The sequence below is a fragment of the Limulus polyphemus genome, unplaced genomic scaffold (assembly GCF_000517525.1).
Source record: "Limulus polyphemus unplaced genomic scaffold, Limulus_polyphemus-2.1.2 Scaffold627, whole genome shotgun sequence".
NCBI lineage: Eukaryota > Metazoa > Arthropoda > Merostomata > Xiphosura > Limulidae > Limulus > Limulus polyphemus.
The window spans coordinates 356847-382089 of record NW_013666237.1 but is presented as its reverse complement, the minus strand read 5'-3'; the positions used below and the strand labels follow the sequence as shown (position 1 = coordinate 382089).

General features: G+C 33.0%; 1 protein-coding gene across 1 annotated transcript in view; it reads left to right on the top strand.

Moving 5' to 3' along the window:
• The window catches only part of LOC106459556 (BDNF/NT-3 growth factors receptor-like), a 60364-nt gene that overhangs the window by 16798 nt on the left and 18323 nt on the right, over window positions 1–25243 (top strand). The window contains exons 3-12 of the mRNA XM_022386064.1: window positions 669–740; window positions 1145–1219; window positions 4284–4453; window positions 6840–7157; window positions 8573–8746; window positions 13695–13805; window positions 16165–16265; window positions 16974–17039; window positions 23450–23717; window positions 24753–25059. Of these exons, the coding sequence (XP_022241772.1) occupies window positions 669–740; window positions 1145–1219; window positions 4284–4453; window positions 6840–7157; window positions 8573–8746; window positions 13695–13805; window positions 16165–16265; window positions 16974–17039; window positions 23450–23717; window positions 24753–25059 (1662 nt within the window). The remainder of the gene's footprint in view (window positions 1–668; window positions 741–1144; window positions 1220–4283; window positions 4454–6839; window positions 7158–8572; window positions 8747–13694; window positions 13806–16164; window positions 16266–16973; window positions 17040–23449; window positions 23718–24752; window positions 25060–25243) is intronic.

The following is a 25243-nucleotide window of genomic DNA, read 5'->3' as shown; positions in this document are numbered from 1 at the left end:
AAAAAAAAAAAACCCTAAAGCTAAAACCCACAATTACATGTAGAATATTTTGCCATGCGTTTTACTTTTTATTATTAGGGGAAAAAAAGCTTGAAATTTGTATCTTGTTATTCAGTCAAAAGTATTAACTATTGTGCTATATTATCCTTTGAAAATCTATTCTTTTGTGAAAACTCTCTGACGGTTCAGTAATAACCTTAAGAGCTTATAACTCTAAATGTTTCAGGATTTGTGATGAGTTCAGCGAAAAGTTTTTTGTTTAAACAAGCAAGTGAAATCTACAAAAAAATAAACTATAAATACTTTTGTATTAGAGTAATCTCTTATTTTGAATCATGTTTCTTCTTTGATATTTTATTACGCTATCTTAAACACCTTCCGGTGGATCAGCGGTAAGCTTGAGGATTTATAACGCTAAAAATCAAGGTTTAATACCCGCGGTGGACACAGTGAAAATAACTCGTTGTTTTGCTTTGCGTTTTAAAACGAATAGACAATCTTACACGAGCATGATCTAATATTATATAAGATCAGTTAGTGCTTAGCTTAATCAGATTAGATTATAGCACAGAATTATTTATTTAATATTTATTGCTTATCATAAATTAAGGTTATCTAGGAGCAATGAAATTATTTTCGAATTCATTATTTATAATTTGAATTTCCAGAACTGTACAGAACACAAGCCTTCGCTATCTTTCCCCTCAAACCTTTAACCAGTTGAGGATGCTAAAAGAAGTGTAAGTATCCACTATAATATTGATTATTTCGAGTTAGAAATTTATTCATCTCTTCAATAAAAGCATACAGTTTGAAAAAAAATATTTTGACGGAATGTTTTTGGTAGAAACAAAATTTAAGTAAACAAGTATCCATTGGGATAATTTCTTACTTCTTTTATTTGAATTCGATTGCTTGAAATCCTGTAACAAGAGTTACAGGTTTACACTAAGCCTACAGAGCGAGTCAAGCAAACTGAAACGAGTAATAACAAACTAGCTGTAACAAACAGTATAGAGAATAACTAGATATTTGTAAACATTTTTTGTTTCGAAATTCGAACAGGATTTGCTCTAAAACGATGCAGCTTTTATCTTCTAACTATACGTTATTTCTTTTCACATTTGTATGTTTTTTTTTGTAGAAACCTTCGAAACAATAATATATCCTATCTACCGTGGACGCTTTTCTTAGAGCAAGGACTGAGGGTCGTTGAAATGTAAGTATTTGTGCAAATGCTATGTTTCCAGTCTAATGTATACAATAAGATCATTTGAATAATTTGTGAGAAATATTTGATCTTTATTTAGACAAAAACATTTATGTATAATTTAAAATTTAATTAAATATCCCACGCATCTTGCTCCAACATCGAGATTTTTCGGCACAATGCTTGTTGATTAAAAAAGTTGGAAATATTCAGCTTTAATTTAAATTTTAGGTGAATATCCTGAGTAGTTTGTTTAACATCATTATTTTCTCGAGGCAATGGATGGTAGTAATGTGTACGTAAATATTCAGATGTAATTTTATATTTTAGCTTAAAGTCTTCAGCAGCTTGCTTTGACGTCGAGAATTTCTTTAATACGAGAATTGATGGTGATGCAGGTGTGATTGCTCAGGTGTAGTATAAATTGAAATAGAATATTCGTGGCTTCAGCATCTGCTTTGAACAAGTGTTGACTGTTTGTTTAGATGTATTGTTCGACGTGCGTTGTTTAGGAAAATTTCTTTAAGCAAAAACGAGCTAATATGACTCGATACTCTTGTTCATCTGATAGAGACAGCGAAGCTTTCAATTCAGTAAAGCCAGTTTTAATTTTACTTTAATCATTGAAGGCAGATGCACAAATATTGGAAAGTGTTATATATTTTAAATTGGTACATGGAAATATTACTGTTATCTTCAGTGATCTTTTTAATATATTGTATTTGATTTATATGACGTCTAGCTTCTTTGGTCACGTTTCCCAATCCTGGATTATTATCAAAACACAAGTATTCTGAGTTACTAACTTAATATCATAGTTACATAAAACTATGCCCCCGATGGCTCAGCGGTGATTCTGAGGGCTTACAGCGCTAAAAGATAGCGTTTCGCTACCCGTGATGAGCAGACCACAAGACGGCCCACTGTGTAGCTTTGCGCTTAACAACTACGTAATGCCATGATCATAGTTATTCAGCATGCATCACACCGAATTTAGAATGTGAGGTTAAGTTTAACGCAATACTATTTTTGTGGAATTTATCAGATGTTGCATTTCACTGTTTAAATATTTCTTCAAAAATATTCATCAAGGATAGTGTTTAGTTTTGTGAATATACCTTACTCATTAGAAGAACTGGTCAGATTGTTAAACAGTGGAATTTCTAGATTCTATAGGATATGTATATATACTTTACTGACTTATTTTAACAGTCTTTAACTATGATATTTCTGGACAATGATTGTTACCTCACAAAACTAGCTCAAAGCACCATTAATAAAAGTCGTTACAAACTCGAACCTTTCCATTTTCTTTGTCACTTTTCACAGCATAACAATATCTGGACAAGTGACCATTTGATTTTTCAAGGTTCTTTCTTGCACACTCACTGTTAAGAAAAGTTTGTTTGTTTTGAAGTTAAGCACAAAGCTACACAATGGGCTATCTGTGCTCTTCCCACCATGGGTATCGAAACCCGGTTTCTAGCGTTGTAATTTCGCAGACGTACTGCTGTGCCACTGGGGGGGGGGGCGTTAAAATGTAAAAAAAAATTAAAATATTTAAACCCACTCGTTATTTTTCCGGACAATGTCAATTCTTTCTTAAATTCTGTAAAGTGCCATCCTTACCTACTGACGAAGGCAACTCATTCTATAATTCAACCATCGTGGTAGAAAAATAAATATTTCTATATTGGAGCCTACGTTATTTTTTCCAAAATCTTAAACTTGTGATTTCTCGTCCTTTTATCTTCAGAATACCCCCCAGTGGCACAGCGGTATATCTGCGGACTTACAACGCTAGAAACCGGGTTTCGATACCCATGGTGGGCAGAGCACAGATAGCCCATTGTGTAGCTTTGTGCTTAACTTCAAACAAAAACAATCTTCAAAATATATCACAAAGAAACCACTGGCTTTTACTATATCAATCACCCAAGTAATCTCATAAACTTCAATAAAATCTTACCTTTCTTTTCTCAAGATAAAACAAGTTATCTTAACCATAATAAGACTAATCTGGAATCAGACTGGTAGCATTTCTCTGAACCCTTTCCATTAATCCAATACATTTTCTTAGATAAGGAGACCAAATCTGTACACAGTAAGCCAAGTGAGGGATTACTAACGATTTGTACAGAGAAATATGGATATCTCTTGACTTGTAATCAGTATATCAATAAATATACATTACAATCTTATTAGCGTTACCAGTAACAACAGAGCACTGATTGTTGGCTTACGTGACTTATCTACCACTATGTTAATATAATTTTCTTCATTTACTCTACTGAGTGAATTCCCATCTATATAAATGTCTGATCCAAATTGTAATAACCCAAATGCATTATCTTATACTTACTATAATCAAAGGTCATATGTTGTATATTCGTCTGGCTTATAAGTTCATCCAAGTCATTCTGAAATACCTGAACATCGTTAATACGTCTAGACGTGCCCAAGAATTTAATGTTATCAACAAATTTTACTAAATTACTCGTTATATCAGTATCATTAACACAAATAAGGAAAGAACTAAGGTCTCAGAGACTCCACTAAGTAACAATAGTACATTTTGCATGATCTCCACTAATTAGAACATTTTGCTTTTTCCCATTCAATTAACTAGCTTTTCCTCAACTCCTACAGATGTTATATTTTTTAGTTAATGTTTTCAAAACACTAAGTTCACAAAGTTTGCCTCCATTCCTTTGTCCAGATAAAAAGTAACATTGTTGGAAAAAGTATGACAGATTATTATGTGAGGATTTACTTTTGGTGAACGTGTTGGTTTTGAAATTTATGTTTTGTTTGTGTTGCGATATGTGCGGATGTAAAATGTTACTCATAATATCTAGTTGTTCTTAATTTTTCAAATAACGTTCATTAAACCAAAATGGAAATATGCTTATAATAGAAAGCTTCGGGGTAAAGTGAATCCCTCTCCAGTAACACTTCATTATTAGAGATCTTAATTCAACTGATACTGTTTTAATTGGGCTTCACTATTTTGTGTATTTTATAGCTCACATAGAAATTATTTTAAAAGCTAATTTTAATTTTCTCTTTTCAGAAATATCAAAGGAAACCCGATCGTCTGTAACTGCAGCGCTAAATGGATTCAACACCAGATGTATCAGTCATCTAGCATGTTAGGGCCCTTGGGAGATCAGATCACATGTGTGGAAGAAAATAATCTGAAAAAAAAGTGGTCTTTGGCCAATATATCTATATCTGGTTGTGGTAAGGTTGCCTGTACTGATATATTTACTTATCTAAAATGTCCTTGTACGAGGAACCTATTCCTTGTAAGGAAGAATTTGCTCATCTAATAAATGGTTATCTTAACTTATGAATCCTTATGTTTCTAGCAATCCATTTTCAAAGATTATTAAGAGGAGAAACCTCAAAATCTCGTTATGTTACTTCAAAAATATTTGAGAAAATAGGTCTGTAAAAGCTTGAATTAGTGAAGAAGAACACAAATGATGGAGGCAATAATACATGTAACAGAATTGATAAAAACAAAGATAATTGTACGTTTCACAGACATTTATTTTATTACGACCATGGTTTAGCCAGTAAAGGCATCATCATGCTTTCCTCAATTCTGTAATTATGAAGTTTCCTCACGTATCGATGGTTTCAAGTAATAATTAAGTAATAGGCGCGTTTAGAGTGCTGGGGGATTAACTGATTGATATACTATCGTTAGTCTTTTGAAGTTCTGCAGTACTACGAATATTCAGCGACCATGAAAAGTTACGTTAAGATAACATTTGCCTAACATATTAAAATTGGACTTGTAATTAATATCACAGTGATTTGTGTGACGCTCACTTCTTTACAGAAGGAATCGTATTTTTGTTTTTGTTCTGTGATTTAAAAGTGCTTGGATAACCCGTGGAGCTAATAAGCTTGATCAGTTAACTCACGAATATATAAAGCTAGAAATTACCACAAACTCACAGCACGTGATTAACTAAAACTAAAACTAAAAGTCATGAAATTCTTTCTATCAGATATACAAAGATGCAAGCTGGGCAACTAGTAAGACTGATAAAGGTTTAATCGTCAGATTAACACGTATGTTTTTGTTTTTAACAGCTGAGTGGCTACAAACAAAAACAAGACAATGGGAATATTTGCCACTCTTCCGCTGAGCCACAGTTAAATTAATTTGTGGTTAAAATCACAAAATTATGGTTTTTATATGCATTTCTCCGTAATTATTAATCGTTTATATTTTATCTATTTTGTTTATATTTCGTTTGACTAAGTTTTTGATATAACTGACAGCGTTCTTGAATTCTAGTAAAAACTTCCAATGAAGTATTTTCAGTAAATAATACATCTTACACATTATTCAGAATTTTAATTTCAGAGATATTTCTTATAACTGTTTATTAGAACATATTTTTCCAATATTCGATAAAATTCACGGTAATTATAATGTTTTTTCTAGCGAATGTTTCTTTTTCCAAATATTTTGCATTTGTTTTCTACCTTATCAATCAAAATTCGAATGGAAAAAATATCAGCAAGTTACTTTAGCAAATATTATTTTTTTAAGGAAGGTACCTATATTGAGAACATAATTTGAGCATTTTTAGCATGTTATCCGTCTTAAAGAAACATAAACAATAACAAAACTACACAACGGACTCTCTGACCACCGCGGGTGTCAAAACACGATTTTTATCGTTATAAGCCGTCTAGCTTGCCGCTGAGTCACCGACAGGGAGGGATCTGTTTGTTTGGCGAATTTTGCGCAAAGGTACTCGAGGGTTATTTGCCTTATCCTTCTCCAATTTAGAAGTGGTAGACTAGAGGGAAGGCAGCTAGTCAACATCACTTTCCGCCAACTCTACGGCTACTATTTTACCAAATAAAAATGAGATTGATCGTCACATTATAACGTCCTCACCTCTGAAAGGGCGAGCATATTCGATTACGGAATTCGAACCTAGGCTTGGGGAAGGGAAGGGAGGGACAGTAATTTCACTTGAATTCTTTATCAGAGTAAGAGTAAAAGTTAAACACGTGGTTGCTCTTTAACAACTACACGTATGTTAAAAATAGTGGATGACTAATGAAACAGTTAGATTCGACCTTATATTTGTTTAAGGCTCATGTTAGATTTAAATGGTTGTGTAGGTTTTTACTTCATGTCCAGTTAACACCATCAATTCACACATCAACTAAATCGTCAATCATCAAACAACCAACAGAGTTTTTCACCTAGCCTGTGACTAATATTCGCAAACTGCCAACTAGTAATCAATATCAAACAAATAAAACATCTACGCGCAAATAAAAAGAATAAAAATATAATGTTTGATGGTTTTGGTTCTAAACGATGGTTTTGGTTCTAATATCTTAAAATATTTCCATATATACCAAGTAAGGCAGTGAAAGCACTAGAGCAGGTTTTTTTTAGTTGCTCGGTTGCTTTACGTGAGCAGACAGAGTTACTGGGAAATTAATTTTGAAAACGTCCATTGAGATTACTGTTAGACGGTATAAACAGTTATAGTTGCATAAGACGAGTTTTTAATCCTCCCTAAAAAAACAAAAAACAGAAACAACAACAACAACAGGTGCATAGATTGTAATTAATGTTTTGCAGATCTCCCTGAAATTGAAGTGTACCCTAAAGAAGTAGATGTCTACGAGAACGAGACAGTATCCATTGTCTGTGAAGCAACAGGTCATCCATCACCAATGGTCTACTGGAATACTACCAAATTGTACTCAAATCATTCTATTGAGGTTTGGCAAAGCCAAGTGGCTGATCAAGGGGAATCTAATGCCACATTGTGCATGGAGAATGTTACAGTCATTCTAAATCTTCAAGGAGCCGATCCAGAGGACAACGGGCGGATTTTTTGTACAGCAGAGAATATTGTTGGCAGAAAAACCAATTTCCTTCACCTAAGGATAAGATGTGGGTAGATTAATAGCTTCCATCGTGCTTTATTTATACTAAAATGATAGCCGAGTAGAATCAATGTAGTTAGAGATAACGTGTCAGAATTGAAAAATATGGAGATCTTGTTCAATGTCCGGCTACCACTCTTTATCCCTGTGTCTAATAAATCATCATTCACCAAACTGCTAAACCCTCACAGATTGTTACTTGATCTTTAAACAGTAAACCACACTAGCAGACCATCAGTTACTAAATAATAAACCAACAAAACTTTCACGTGAAAAAATATCGAATACAAAATGTCTAATAAAATACAACTAATAACTGAAAAGATCAAGCTCAATGTACCACTGTTTAGATAATAAAAATAATGAGTTATACTATAAGACTTGGCTGCTCGAAGTTAATATTTTCTTTATCTCAATATCAACAGTGCCACTTTAAGTATAATCTTCTCCTTGTCTAAACGATAAATTTAACTTAACATTTACCTTGTCGAAACAGTAGCATTAATCTTCTTGTCCTAGCAGTTTGTAGAGTTTTACCTGATATATAATTTTTATTGGCTGAAGAATGTTCCTTGAAGCTTATCTTCTCCATATCTCAACACCGGTACCCTGAATATACTCTTTCCCATGTCTAAACAATAGTTCATGAAGTCTAATATTCTCGTTGTTTAAACACCGGTACCTTGAATCTAATTTTCACCATGTTTAAACAATAATTCATTAAGTCTAATATTCTCCGTGTTTAAACACTGGTACCTTGAATCTAATCTTTCCCATGTTTAAACAATAGCTTCATTAAGTCTAATATTCTCCGTGTTTAAACACCGGTATCTTGAATCTAATCTTTTCCATGTCTAAACAATAGCTTCTTAAGTCTAATATTCTCCGTGTTTAAACACCGGTATCTTGAATCTAATCTTTTCCATGTCTAAACAATAGTTTCTTAAGTCTAATATTCTCCGTGTTTAAACACCGGTATCTTGAATCTAATCTTTTCCATGTCTAAACAATAGTTTCTTAAGTCTAATATTCTCTGTGTTTAAACACTGGTATCTTGAATCTAATCTTCCCCATGTCTAAACAATAGTTCCTTAAGTCTAATATTCTACGTGTTTAAGAACTGGTACCTTGAATCTAATCTTTCCCATGTCTAAACAATAGTTCCTTAAGTCTAATTTTTCCTTGACTAAACATTGTTAATTTCTCTCATATTCTTTCTCTCGTAGATTGTTCTCTCTTTCTGTATATGAAGTTTTAAGATGACAAGTTAATATCTTCTAACTCATCATATCCCCAGATAATTTGATTCAGAAGTAAAAAAAAATATCAAAGTAATTAATTTTGAAGTGCAAATCAAACTTTGGCTGAAATTTATATTACTTTTATTTTCTCCTACCAGCTAACATCGTTTTCTGTTTTTAGCACCGCCAAGGATCAAGGTTTTAAAGACAGATCGTGGATTCTACTGGAGAATTGACTTTGAAGTCACTGGTTCCCCTCAGCCTACCCGATCCTGGTTTTTCAATGACGAACCAGTGGATTTTTCTAATAATCTCAAAGAAACACTTACTTATTTAGACCAGTACAGGATAGCAGGTGAATCAGTGAACGTTTACTATCTGTGTTCATTATTTGAGTGAGAAGGTTTTTATGAGTTATAATATTTTGTTTTTAAAAGTTAGTCTTGGGTATACATACATATATATATAAAATATAATGATAATGTAGGGTTAATACTCTATCTAAATTCCAAATGTCACAGTACATATGAATTTGTATACCTGTAGTTAACATGTCTATACATAAATCTCTAAAATGTCATTGTAAATTCATGACACATTTGATTACGCGTGTTTGTGGACATTCATATTTTAAATTACTCTATTCTCTTACCTCTAACTGTATACAAAATACAGGCTACAATTTTCTCATATTTATATTTCCTCAACTAAGCTCTGAAAGACGCGATGATCGGTTCGATTGGGTATAGGTTATTTCTATTTCAACAAATAGAACTGGCAGCCAGAAAGATAGTCTGAAATAGTTGACATAATGACCACCAAAGCTCTTGATTATTTAACCCAGGCTACGTTTATCTAATATTCTGGGATAACTGTTAAGACCGTGTAAAAAAAAATTAAATCTATCTCATCCCCTCCCCTAAAAACACTATTTCGGGTCAGGTACCCGTTCTTGGAGAACAACTATTACTTTACGTATAGTGAGCGAATTAAATGTTTTCGATCGATTCACTACATTATTTAGCATATTCTTAATTAACTTCATATATAATACAATATATGGAACTTTACATATATATATATATAATACAATATATGGAACTTTACATATATATATATATATAATACAATATATGGAACTTTACATATATATATAATATAATATATGGAACTTTATATATATATATAATATATGTAAGTCGCAAAACGTAATTCATATCAATAAATTCTAAAACAAATCCTTTTTTCCCTTTAGTGAAATAAAAAATCCTGTTTCCGTGTGAAACCCGACTCGTGTCTTACTCTTGAAATATATTGGGCGCTGAAACGTTTAATAGTGTTATGACTGAAAGAATGTGAATTCCATAGTGTTCTTTTTTAACTTATGGTAGTTTAATGAAGTTTGTAGATAGCAGTATATAATGAGCATGCTATTTCATTAAGATTTCTGTGTTTTAGCACTCACTCATGAGACGGAACGTTGAGGTTCTTATCCCAGGTGATAAAAGTAGTTATTACATGAGAATGAGAATTTTTGTGTCGTAATTAAGTTTTTTTTCTTTACTGAAACTAAACGGCTTCATATCCAACTTACAACGTTAGACAGACTATATCATTAAGATTCTGTTGAAATGAGATCTAAATACAATTTTTTTACTAAAACTTTTTTATTCGTAACTAACTCATGTGTAATATTAATACACGAGAGAAACTCGAGCTAAATGTTATGCCATTAATATTATAAGCTTATACTTTTAGGTCAGTATTTACGTGTTACTGGTTTTAACTTATAATCAAAGGTAATCCGTGTTCAGAATTGTCACAGTTTTGTCATCATATCTATATATAATACTTGAGTTTTGGATTAAATTCAATATTGATGATGGAGCTAACTATGTTATCCTGATACATAACGAGTAGGATTATTAAAATTAATTCAAAGTGTGAGCTAATTACAGAAACCAGTAACATTTAAAATAACTATTTTGTATGAAATTAAAACTAAAGGAAGTGTTTTTTTAAGCTCTACGAATATTTCTTAGTAAAACTAAGCGAAATATCAAATTAAAATAAAAGTCAAAAATGTTTTCCAACGTTTAATACTCAATATTTGGAAATAATTTGACATACTAAAACTTCTTTGTTGACAGGGAGAACCTAACTTTGTGATAAAATATGATACCGTACAAGATTGCGAGAAACTCAGTTCCTAGAAACAAGCCCCCAGTGAGAGGTTTCCTCGTTTGTAGTAACTTGTTTTCCCATATAGAAATTTACCAACTGAAGACTAACGTGAATAACCTTCTTTTCCTTTAAGAAGAAGTCAACATTCAGGACTTTCTTTAACATGTTTTTCAATTGTAATCAGTCCGGTAAAGATACTGATTGTGTAAACGTGAAAACACAAGCTGTGTAAATGTAAAGATAATGATTGGTTAAACTAACGTAAAATAGACCATTGAAAACTGAAAACCAGCTACAATATTGGTCCTTTTTTTTGCTTTCCTTTAATGTAAGGTTCAAGTTGAGATTGTATGCTCCAACTATATTGTCGAGTATTTTCATAATTTCTATTTATAACTGATTGACGACACAGCCATATATTTTAGGGTATTTGTAGAATTTCAATGCCGTAGGTTACATGTTTAATTAATCATATTGGTAATTGCAGGAACTTCATTTTAAAGTAGCCTGCGTATGTTTCATCCTCAGGTATTACACATTTCAGCACTTGTCTTTCATCAGATGTGATTACACAAGGATATTCAATTAAACTTTAATTTAATGTGTTTACTATGAAAGCTAAAATAACTTTTTACCCCCTGGCATGTCCCCGTTGGATCAGCGGTACGTTTACGGACTTACAACGCTAAAATCAGGGATTCGATTCCCCGCGGTAGACACAGCAGATATCCCAATGTGGATTTGCTCTAAGATTACCAAACAACCCCTGGGATTTAACAGAACGTATTCCTCTATCGTGATTTCTTGGACATCTGTGACTCTATAAGTTGAAAATGCTACAAAATTACTCAAATGTATTTTAAAAAAAGACCTATAAATATAAACTATATATATAAATATTCATAAACGCACGTGTATTTTTTATAACTGGTGCATCTTATATGGCGCATTACATTCATGTCATCATGCCACCCTTTTAAACATTACGACACTATTAGAAGACAATCTCTTTAAATTCATCATATACTAAATAACTTATAAGCAATGATATCAATATATACGAATAGTTTTCTAGGTTACAAACACATTCACAAGAAGCCGACTTGGTTTAAATATCAAATCGAATAAAGTATAGAAAATATAGTATACAGATATACAAACGGAACTTTTCCATAAAAAAAAATCTCGCTTCATCTTTTAACAAGAGACAAAGTTTCGCATGGATATTCTATTTGAGTAGAATAGAAGTCTGCGGACTTACAACGTTTGAAATCGGGTTTTGATACCCGTGGTGGACAGAGCACAGAGAGCCGATTCTGTAGCTTTGTGCTTAACTTCAAACAAACAAACAAAACATTGGAGGAAAGTCTAATATTTAATAAATATATTGTCCTAGATATTCAACGATTTGACATCAGTAGTGTTGTCGATATCATTGAAATAGAAACACAAAAACAAGTTGATCACATTCCAAGGTGTGTTTTATTTTGTTAGAACTTACACCTAGTGTTTATTTATTGACAATTATACAATCTTATTAATTTTCAGAACAAAGTAAAATAATAACCTCGTGAATCATTTTCGGACACTCAAGTTAATAAGAAAAGAGCGAATTTTACAAGATAACTTCGTAAACACATATTTACTAGATTATACTCTAATTTTGATAACTTTATACTGGAAATATATTTTGAAACAAAAGTTTAGTAGTCATATTAAAAAAAAAGCGAAACGTTGTGAACAGTTTAAGAACATTATAGTTCAATAGGTTTATTTTGCAACATTAGATGGAAGGCTATTAAGGATAATCTGTGCTTAAGTACCATAGAGTGAAGGATCATCAAGCCCGAGAAGATTAATGGACAAAGGGAATAAAAGATTAAAAGAGGGTGATGGCTTAAGATATTTGTTGGTTCACTTAGGTTGATAACTCAAAGAGGTTGATAACACATAAAGGTTGATGGTCAACAGGTTTGCCTCGCTATTGAAGTTTATAACCCATGAAAGTTGATGGCCAAGAGCTTGCTTCGCTATTTAGGTTGATAACCCTTGAAGACTGCATGATGGCCAAGGAATTAGCCTCGTCACCGAGGTTGATAACACATCAATGTTGATTACGAGGGTCTTTGCCTCGCCCCTGAGGTTAATACACCATGAATGTTGATGACGAAGTAGTTAGCCTCGTCACTGAGGTTGATAAAGCATCAATGTTGATAACGAGGGTCTTTGCCTCGCTACTGAGGTTAATAGTACACGAATGTTGATGACAAAGGAGTTATCCTCGTCACCGAGGTTGATAATGCCACATGAATGTTGATGATGAAGTAGTTAGCCTTGTCAATGAGGTTGATAACACACTAATGTTGATGATGAAGAAATTAGCCTAGTCACAAAAGTTGATAACACCATATGAATGTTGATGGCGAAGGAGTTAGCTTCGTCACTGAGGTTGATAACATAAATTTTGATAACAAAGGAGTTAGTTTCGCCACTGAGGTTGATAACATAAATTTTGATAACAAAGGAGTTAGCTTCGTTACTGAGGTTGATAACATAAATGTTGATAACAAAGGAGTTAGCTTCGTCACTGAGGTTGATAACATAAATTTTGATAACAAAGGAGTTAGCTTCGTTACTGAGGTTGATAACATAAATTCTGATAACAAAGGAGTTAGTATCGTCGTTGGGATTGACAAGTGAAATTGTTTGAAATGATTGTAATGAACAAATTCTCGAAATAGATAAAAGTCTGTGATGAAATTATGTTTGGGGACACAATTCATGGATATAATTGATTTTGGATTATAATGAAGGAAGTCGCAACAGAGTTAACTGTTGTGAACTTCACACTTAGACAGTTCGACTAAATAAACCCGTTAATTCTTATCCTGTTAATTTTATCTATTACTTAGCTTAAGTCTCTAACATAAATTATAGCTAAAACATAATGAAGCTATGTCTGTTTGTTAGGTAGATTTCAAACCTTTATTTTAAGTTATTCAATATTTATATTTAACGAAATATTTGTATATATTAATAAAGATATTTCTATTTAAGAAAACTAAATTTATATAATTGTGTATAATGCAATATGAGTTGATAAATTATGTTTATCTCAGGTTACTTAGAGTTCCTTAGAGCCACACAAGCACACGAAGGTCTCTACATCTTAGAAGTGACGAATACTTTGGGTCAAAGCAGCCAAGCAATTGACGTGCGTTTCCATAAGGGTAATGAAACATTTCAAAACTAAAAACCTTATTATGGTTCTAAAAATGTCATATGGCAGGTGTTTCTAATTTTTTCCTGAAACTTACCATTTAAATTTCCTTAGATTCACCTATATTGAACATTTATATACACCTTTCATGAACAGTAGCTTACACAACCATTAGACCCCACCCCCTCTAGATTCAGCCATATCCATACCTTAGTTTAGGACGGCTGACCAGAAGAAGGACAACCAGTCAACAGCTCCTGTTACTTGGATGTTATTTTTTAACACTTCCGCGGTTGACAATGTTCGGAGGCATACTGCAGTTCAGACTTTGAACCTTTTGATCTGAAGCCCGGCATGTTAACCACTAGGCATAAGCGAGCTATAAAATCTGTTAAAAAGGAAAATAAGAAACTTGCTAGTGAAGTGTTTTTAATGTGTATGATGTTTATAAATTACTTACGAGGTTATTAACAACATAATTACTATAATAAGATTGTCTGTTGGATCACTGTTTAGGAACCTCTGCCATACAGATACTATCATAAAAGCTAAGGTTGGGTCACTGTTTAGGAACCTCTGCCATAAAGATACTGTCATAAAAGTTAAGGTTGGGTCACTGTTTGGAACGCCCCCCCCCCAGTGGTACAGCGGTATGTCTGCGAAGTTACAACGCTAGAATTCGGGTTTCGATACCCGTGGTGGGCAGATCACAGATAGCCCATTGTATAGCTTTGTGCTTAATTAGAAACAAACAAACAAACTGTTTGGACTTCTGCCATACAGATACCGTTATAAGAGTTAATGTGGAAACTCGGTTAACTCATCAAATTGTTAACATGTTTTTATAAAAAATACACAAGTTCATTTTTATTAGTATTCAGCGGTCACCAATAATGAGCAATTCCCTCCAAAAGAGACAAAAGCAAATATTTTTAAAGCTTAATTAATGCCAATATAATTCTTTCTCAAATTATTTATAAAATAATTGATTTTTTCACTCTTATAATCTGAAAAAAGAGCTGTTTATATATACTCGTTAAATAACAGGATTTATATCTACAGATTAAGCTGTGATCTCTTAATGGTAAACGGGCACGGTCTTTGACTGAGCTTGTTTTTTATCTTACATCTTTTTATCCACTTATTTTGTGACTTATAATACAAGTTATTTTATTATATAATACCATCTGACCCCCCAGTGGTACAACGATATGTCAGTAGACTTGCAACGCTAGAATCCGGGTTTGGGTTTTTTGTTGTTTTTTTTTTTGCTGTAAGGCTTAAGAATGCGAATATAAAGAGTTACAAACCTATCTGAAAATATTTCGATAAACATTAAACTTAGTAGCCAAATATATTATAGATAATAAGTACGTTTAACGGGAAGTAAAATCCCAAAAGTAATAAAGATTTTTTTATATCTACATTTTAATGGTAGAATATGTTTCATCCACACCTAAAGAATTTACCCTTCAATGGCGTAGCGGTATGTCTGCGGATTTATACTGATAGAAACCGGGTTTCGATACCCGTGGTGGATAGAGTACAGATAGCCCATTGTGTAGCGTTGTGCTTAACTACAAATAAGAATACTATCTCTAAATTCCAAAAAAATAAAAAACAATATTCCATTTTTTTTCTAATTATTTGAGGATTTTTTGGCATTCTCTAATTAAACTAACATAGCTACTAATTAATCTTTATTGTCAATATATAATATCCTGCAGGTTGTCTTGGATAACGTTATAGCATCTTCTTGTTTGGTTTTTGTTCTGAGAATAAAAAAGAAACATTCACATCAATATTAGCACGAAATACGACAATTTATATTTTAATGGTCTTCGAAAAGTCAAGGTAAATGTTGAACCTTCAGTGTTGAACCAAAGCTAATCAGGTTCAAACTGTTCCTACTTCGATATAACTTGTCCAAGCATTTGTAGTTTTTTTTCCAAACTGAGATGATACCAAATTTCTTGTACTTGTAGATATATCAATTTAACATGAATTAATGTTTTCTATCATTTTTTTCCCCTAGGATAACAGAAAATAAATATAAAATGCTCCGTTTTGACATAATATGTTTTATGACAAAACTTGATAAACTACAAGGGCTCAAAATGACTTTTCATTGAATGAGATGTGTCTCAGCAATAAGCTTTTAATATACTTCTAGGGTTACATTTATCGTTTTATATACTTTTCACCTTGTCTATATTGATTAAATATTTAGTTGTGATTAACTGGATTTTGATGCTGATGTTGTAAACAAAGTTAATTAAAACTAAACACAAGATTTTTTTATTTTTAGTTTTTGAGATTCCGTCTTAATAAACGTAATCAATAAGAAATGTATGTTCTTACGTATACAGATTTCGAGTTAATCAATCATCCAACATTTCCACCACCAATCTTATCATCGACTGTCAAAGCCCATTTGGATTCCAAAGCAGGGGCCATCTACTCATATTTGGTGAATATGCTTAAAAAATTTAAGTAAAGCAAGTAGAGAAGAGTAAGTTTTACTTAAATATTAAGAGAAGTGTAATAAATGTTTCTGATTGTTCAGTAACACAAAAGATTTAATTATCTAGCAATTACTAGAACGCTAACATTAGTTTTTTTTTAGGATTATAATTGTTTCAGTGAATTCGCGTTAACCCATTGAATGTAACAGGTTGTTTTAGTGATTGATTTCTAATGAATTTTAAGTAATAACTTCCTTTAAGTTTATCAGTTTCAGTTTGATAATCAAAATGATGTACTCCTAACTTCACACAGTGGATAGATAACGCTAACTCCTCTTGAATATTAGCAAACCAAATGCGTGGTGTTTGAGATATACAAATGTAAAACCATTGTCATCCTTGTACTCCCACAGCTCTGATACTCTATGTTGTACTCTCGTAAGTAATACGCAATTACATGATAGAATTCGTAATGAATGTATTCCTGAGTTTGAGTTACCAAAATATGTCCTCAAATACAGTTTAATAATTCATTGTCAACCATTTCTAATCAAGTGTGTTGATCCATTGAAATAGCTAAATAATACTTTTCGTTACTAACGTTTGGGAATTGTTGACCTCAACTGGCAAGAGAACTATTTTATAAAATTTAAACAATCTCTGTGTTACTTTTAAAGCTATATCAATAAACATTCTTAAGATATTCTCCATAGCACCAGTCTTCGCATCAGCCCAAGTATAATACCTGTCATCACGGGATTACAAACTGCAAATGTGAGGTAATTTCATCTTAATTTCATGTAGCACCTCCTCTTCTGTCCAAGGGAGTCTTCCATTCACCGTTGACATCAGTACGAGGATGCTTATCATCTTGGTTACATTGTAATTAACTTCATTCTTGCTAATTAGTAGGTTATACTTGATTGACATTTGCAATTACACTATTTTAACTTATTTTATTAGATTACTCTCCTATTAAGTAATCCAACATTCTTTTAAATCTCACAAAAATCTCGCAAGGAAGCCACTATCTTTCACTGGTATTTGGTTTAGTTCGTTTTGCTGATTTAGTGTGTTTATGTATATGTGGATCAAATAAAATATGTCTAGGTCTCCTAGTTGAAGAATCTCGTGTATACACTTATTAATGTTCGATACCTTGAATGTTAACCGTGGGTGATCGTGACAGTTTCCCCTTCACTAGTACTTGCAGAACTTTGTCTCAGCTACACTCTGGTTAGTGCTTATACTCTTTTCCCTAATCTGGTTTGTATCTAATGCTATAACTTCTGTATTTATAATAAACTTTAGCGTCTTCAGGTAGTATGTAAATAAATAAGTTCGTCATATCTTGGTTTGATTTATTCATCATGTAACTACACTTTATACTTAAGTTATTCTCAAGTGTTTGTTCATCTAACAGTGGTACGTTTATAGATAAATAATGCTAAGCTCTGGGTTTTGATTCTTCGCGGTGGATTGAGTGCAGTTAACCTAGCGTGTAGCTTTGCACGAAGGAAACAACAACAGCCTTTCGAGTATCTTTTAATATGTATCTTGTTTATTTCTCTAACCTTCACTAATCTGTTATACTACTTGTTTACTCTCACGAGGCACATATTGTTTATTCCAATTTTACGATAATTGTTAATTGTATCACTCTGCATTGTCCTTTTGCCTGTTTCTCCCCCTTTTCCTCTTTTTGCATCATTAATAGTTTATAATCCTCAATTAATGCATAATTAATCTACCGTTGCGCTAATATTTCTTGCATTGGTAACATAACATTTCTATTATATAGTAGAAAAAGAGCCATGCCCGAATAGATTCTCTTATGGCACTGCTAGTAGCTAAAACGAATAAAGAAACTAGCTTGTCCTATGTTTTCTGATTGGACGGAAATATGTTATAACATATCTAATACGTTTCTGTTGAATCTCTCTATAAATCCATTAGCAGCTGGGAGATTTGTGGGTGATTGTATTTTCTTTACATCTGATAACTTACACATTTCCTTCATTAACTATGAAATAAACTGTGTACGTATGTCTGTTAATAAATACTATAGAATTTCCGTGTTCATTTACAACTTGATTTACGAAAGTTTCAGCTGTTGTTTTGGGTTTTTGATTCACCATTATGTTCTTCTGAGAATCTAATTCAATAATCTGAAACGGATAATATATATTCATTTCATAAGTATGACGTCGGTGAAGAACCTAAAATATACATGACTATCATTTGAAATGGTGCATTTAAACTTGGAGTTCTGTGTAAGGGGTGTGTTCTCCATTTAGTACGTTCGATAGATGATTCGCAGGAACTCATAACATTTTTTTTCTCGTAAGAGAGGTCAAAATAATTTTTCCTTATTACACTATACACTTTGACAATAGCTAAATGGACAGCGAATGGAGTATCATATGTACTTATCACTTTATGTTTTAAATTTTACGATACTGCTATATGCGGTACACTTTTAGGTTTCCTCTATTTTTACTTTACTGCATAGCACATCTGCATCTAGTATATACTCAGCTTCTTCTCCATGTATTACTCTATCTCTTAATACTTTACTTTTTTCATTTGTTTGTTAATAACGTTATCTATGTTTCAAACTACTTCATAGCTATTTTGACGACTTTCGTAATTTTGTTAATCATGTATTTTGTGCTAGTTAAGCGACTACTGCTCTAGTTCTACATTAGTTTGTTTTCAACTTGTGCTGTGTATTACTTTAAAATCACAGTCCTGTAAGAGCAATGACCACCTTACTAATCTTTCAGGAGTATATTGTAGTATCATTAACCACCGTAAGGGTGTGTGATCTGTAAGTATAGTAAACCTTCCAAATATACAGGTAACAGCGAAAGCTAACTTAATACAATGTACTACTGCTAAGTATTCTTGTTTTGTATTGAATAACTAGTTGGAGTACTCGTCTCCTGGACGGAAGTTATGTAAATTCATGATTAATGAAAGGTTATCGTAGGACATGAAAAGCTGCTTCCATTATATGTAATTGTAAAAAACGCAAAAACGCCCATAAAAACAATGAGCTTTCATACCAAATTTGGTGAAGATCCATCTACAGGGGACAAAGTAGTGAGGAAAAAATGCAAAAATTCCATAAAAACTCCAAATGCAAAACTGAAAATTTGTATGTACCCCCGCATTGACCTAATGAACTTCCATACCAATTTTGGTGAAGATTCATCCACACTCTGTGAAGTAGTTACATGGACGCACAACAGACAGTACTATTATATTTATATAGATTCAACTCGGCTTTACTCCGATGTCTGCTTTGATATGCTATGGGTGTTCTACTCCATCTTTATCTAACTGTGACAATTCTGCTCCTGTGTTTAACCAGAAGTCTGTACTAAATATAAACTTTTTACTAAAATCTGAGTAACTCAAGATTGGTGCCAGTTGTAACGAATTTCTCCATTTCTCAAATGCTGAAAAGGTACATCATTCTTTCTCAGTTCTGTGGAATAAACTTCGTATAAAATTCTACAAATCTTAAAAATGCCCTAACATATTTTGAAGTAATTGGCTTTGGATAATCTTTAAATATGTTTAATTATATTGGATCTGGTTTTACACATCGGTGGTCAACCACATGACTTAGATAATCTACTTCCTTCTTCAAAAATTGACAGTTACAGGGTTTTAATTTCAAATCTATTCCTTATAATTCATCAGATACATTTCAACCTCACTAAGTGTTTCTCGAAACTTGCTGGAAGGACTTAAATAACCTAAATATTTCAAGACAGTTCTAAACCAAATGAATGGATGTGGCCATTAATCTCTGGAATGTTAACAGGGCTTTAGGTAACATAAAAGGCATTCTATTATTAAACTGATACTTTCCTGAAGGCAACATAAAAACAGTTTTATCTTCGTCTCTAGCCAATACACACTTTGCAAGTTTGTTTTGTTTTGAATTTCACGCAAAGCTACACGAGGGCTATCTGCGCTAGCCGTCCCTAATTTAGCAGTGTAAGACTAGAGGGAAGGCAGCTAGTCATCACCACCCACCGCCAACTCTTTTACCAACGAATAGTGGGATTGACCGTCACATTATAATGCCCCCACAGCTGAAAGGGCGAGCATATTTGGTGGGCCCACTTTGCAAGTCCATGAAGAAAATATACTTACTCTGACCTAATCCATCTAATATATCTAGTATATTTGGTAATGCATATCCACCTTTAACTGCTACCTTAGTTATCCCCCTTAAGTCAACACAAAAGTTTATTTAACTATCTTTTTAGGAACTACAACTACAGGTGCAGTGCCAGGACTCATGTCTTCTATAATTCATTGTTCTTTTACGCATGCTTCAAAGTCTTCTCAGTGCTTCTTTAACACTCTATATGGTTTCTGTGCTTTAGGAATACTACTTGTCAATGTCAGTTTATGTTTTACTTTATTTGTACCATTAGAATCGTATTTTCTTCCAAATATATTTCTATATTCTTCTGATAAGCTCACCGGTCCTTATTTACATTTATCCTCTATATCTACTGATGTAGTATCCACGTGCTCTGTTATAGAAGTTAATATACTTTTAGCAACTTCCTTCCGGGCATTATTTAATAATAATTTTTTTCGATTAAGTCTGCACTTAGCAGTGAAAACTGATGCCTGTGTCAATTGATAAAACTAGTGCCTGTGTCAATTGATAAAAACTAGTGCCTGTGTCAATTAATAAAAACTAGTGCCTGTGTCAATTGACAAAAACTAGTGCCTGTGTCAATTGATAAAAACTAGTGCCTGTGTCAATTGATAAAACTAGTGCCTGTGTCAATCGATAAAAACTAGTGCCTGTGTCAATCAATAAAAACTAGTACTTATGTCAATCAATAAAAACTAGTACCTATGTCAATCAATAAAAACTAGTGCCTGTGGCAATCAATAAAAACTAGTGCCTGTGTCAGTTAATAACTATCATTCTATCCCCTCTATCATTAAAATAACAACTGGACAAATCTTATTCGCACCACGCATCAGGTACAGTTTTAGGGTTTCACAGTTGGTGGGGGGTGGGGAGGGTTTTGTGGCCCATGAATGTTGCTACTGAAATAGAACAAACAATCTTCTAAGAATCTAGGCTTTTGCAATCTAGTACAGTTAAACGCCATTGTACATTTTTGGGATTTTGACTAGAATTAGGAGACCCTATTAACATCATCCCTGCTATACATGCATTCTTTGACCTATTAACAATTACTCTCTCAACTACTTCTAGTTCTCTTGCATTGTTCCAAATTGACTTATGTTGCTTTTGCTATAATTTGTTATATCATTGGCCTTATGGACTTCATTTTAACAAGTTCAGCCCTCTTTATTTTCATAGCAGTTGCTATGACATTGGTTGGAGTTGTGAGAGCGTGAGAAAGAAGCCAACTTTTGGTAGTCTCTAAGGAATTAGGGGATTAAATTACTCTAAGTCATTGGAATAAACGGGTACAGCGGCCGCGTTTCTAAGTTCAGCGTGTATGGAGACTACAAGACCTATGAAAAGACCGAGAGGTGTGAGAGAGAACGAATGAACGGAGAGAGGCGAGGGAAGAAAGTAATATGCTGCCAGTAGGAAACGAAACTTATATTTAAATCTACGTGTTACTGATCATTTAAGAGTTTGTCATATTTACGCTGGTATGCGTAAATTCCTAATAATAATAAGTATAACTTAAATATAGTTAATGGACATAAGAAAGAAAAACGAAGTGCGAGTATAGTACGATTGTAACATCAATGTTTAGTAATGTGCCTTTGAAAATCGTATGTAAGACATTTAATGTTTTACGTTTTCTTCTTCACAAGCTACTTTTTTCTATTTAACTATTTTGTTACTGTTTTCGTTTAATTACTGAATTGAAAACGACGAGGTTCTTATATGGGCTTTTCTCTAAGTTCTTCTTTTGAAGTTACTTCTATCAAGTCTAATGATGTGACTTTGAGAGTATTATCTTCATTTCCATTCAACTTAATTAGATTACTAATTAAAACTCTCTAAGAATTAGTCTTTAATTCGTCTTCTATCGTTAGTTCATTTGGTTTCGCGTAAGCTTGTTTTAATATGCTACCTAATTGTTGTCACTTATGCACAAATACGCTGACGTGCTCTCCTCTTTGTTGGGTCAGCATGATTATTTGTTTCATGGTCGTATTAGCCATGATTCTGTTAATACTGTGTCCCTTAGTACCCCGAAGACGTGAAATGAATTAATCTTAACTATTCATTTGCCCTTTTACACCGCTTTGCCTCTCACGCAGTTATGTTTCTTAAAATATGCACTTTGTTGTATGTCTGTCCAGCCTGAAATATGCTCCGTTTCCTCTATCTTATTTAAAAAACACATTCAATATCTTCAGACTTTTTTACCTCCTCATAAAAGAAGGGGGACTGGGTTTTTAAATGTGGTGGAGCCTCACTTTCTTTCTTTCGAATGCTGGTGGTTGAGCTTGTGAAGTGCGTGAAGCATTTACACTGGGGTTTGCAGTGAGGTGGAGGTAACATCCTAAATTTAAGTTCAACACCCCTTTTCTAGTTCTTTTTTATACTTACGTCTCCAGTAGCCATTTATAAAAGTGTTTTGTTTAGTTACTTACACCACACAATTTTACGTAGCTATAAAATATCTAATACTAACTGATATACTTGTTCAGCGCACGGGAAAGATATGGGAGCACGTAGGGGTGACATGGGAATGTCAGACTCGATTGCTAACCTCTTCATCGCACTCCCTGGAGGTCGTCAGTTTACATACCATACTTTGTGATAATCGACATTCCTTTGCTATAATTCTGTACGTGAATATAGCTCGTAATAATAACACACAAATTCTATTAATGTTCTCAACATTTCATCAGGTGCCCAGGACTGTATTAGAAGTTTTGAATTACTGCGTGCACCATTACAAACTAACTGTGTCATTGCGAAGATTAAAATAAAATGTTGTTTAACGTAGTTTGTGACTCTGTCGTTACGGTTTATGCCGTAGACTGAAGACTTTAAGTAATCATGTCTATTAATTACTATGCTGCTAGCACTAACTGGTTTGAGCAATTATTTGAAAATTAACAATATTTCAAATTTCTACTCAACTTGAATATTTGGCATTAATTTACCGTTGAGAAACTTGCACTAAGGTATGAAATTTAATTTTAGCTCCCACTGAGTCTCACCATCACGACTGTGTCCATTATCTTGGTGCTGGTGGGGACCGTCTGTTTTATTCAGCGGCGGAAGAGGCGAATGCATTATGATGAAGACCGGTGTATGGACCTGAATATTCACGTGTGGCCCTGCTGTTTCAGTTCTAATGATAAGAAGATAAACGAAGACATTGAGCTTCGACAAGGAATGCCCTTAAACTCTCGAAAAGTGCTAATAAACCCAAACTACTGCAGCTCGTCTGGTGATGTAACATTTAAAGGTATAGAACTAAAGGTTTAGGTAGTTCTACGCAATTAATTCTGTTCCATACCATAGGTATAATTTGCATATATTTTTAATAAGACCATTCATTAATTCAAGGAAAAGTTGGCCATTATTATATATTAAGAAGTCAAACCGAATAATAGAATTTTGAAGCAATATTTATAATAAAAATAATTATGAATTCAGTCAGTGGGTGTATAAGCATTACCGCTGAGCCACTTTGGCGGAGGGTGGGTGGATAAAATTGAAGTATAAAATAAAATGAATTCAATTTTTAAATTGCCACGAAACTGATTTAATAAAGGACACTGAAAAAAGACAAATAATTGAAGTTTTGTTATATAGACCTTATTTAATTTACACACACCTGTAGCTTTTTCTTATTATATATTATTTATTTTAGAGAAATAAGACAATTCGCTACTTGCTTGGCATCGTATCCTGAGAATATTTCGAGAAACTATGTCGTTTCAAGAGCTAAACAGATAGCGTGTTTATAGTCTTCAATAAATTGACGATAACCAGCACAAATCGTTTATCCATAATTTACTAAATTATCTCTAGCTTCGTATAATAGATATATTTGAATTTATTTACAAATTACGTTTAATTTGCTATTGTTCTTTAAGAAAAAAAGGAAAAATGTTTTATTCACTACATAATTAAGAAAAAAAAAGGTTCGGTATAAAACTTCTTTATAGAACTTTGCTTCATAACTCAGATAAGATTAGTTTTGTTTGTTACTGTTATTTGTAGAAATCCGCTTCATAAACTCGGATAAGATCTGTTTTTATTACTGTTATTTGTAGAAATCCGCTTCATAAACTCGGATAAGAGCTGTTTTTATTACTGTTATTTATAGAAATCCGCTTCATAAACTCGGATAAGATCGGTTTTGTTTATTACTGTTATTTGTAGAAATCCGCTTCATAAACTCGGATAAGATCGGTTTTCTTTATTATTGTTATTTGTAGAAATCCGCTTCATAAACTTGGATAAGATCGGTTTTGTTTATTACTGTTATTTGTAGAAATTCGTTACATAGCTCAAGAGAAGATAAGTTTCATTCAAGTTCTCGGTGAAGGTGCCTTTGGGCGTGTATACTTGGGAACAGTGGACTACTTGACGCGAGAAGAGCCTACCACAATGGTGGCTGTGAAAACCCTGAAAGACATTGACCACGAAGAAGCTTGGATAAACTTTACTCGTGAAGCTCAGCTGCTGGCAAATCTAAGTCACGACAACATTGTTCGTTTCTATGGCGTATCGGTAGACGGAGACCCCCTAATGATGGTATTCGAGTATATGGAACTTGGCGACTTGAATAATTTTTTGAGGTGATATATAAAAAGTATTTTTCTCACTCAGTTATACATGAAATTGAGTCAGATTACTTTCATTTTTTTAGGTAATATGTAGAGACTTTTTTCACTCAGTTATACATGAACTTGAGTCAGTACTTTTTTGATTTTTGAGGTAATATGTAAAGAATTTTCACTAAGTTATACATGAAATTGAGTC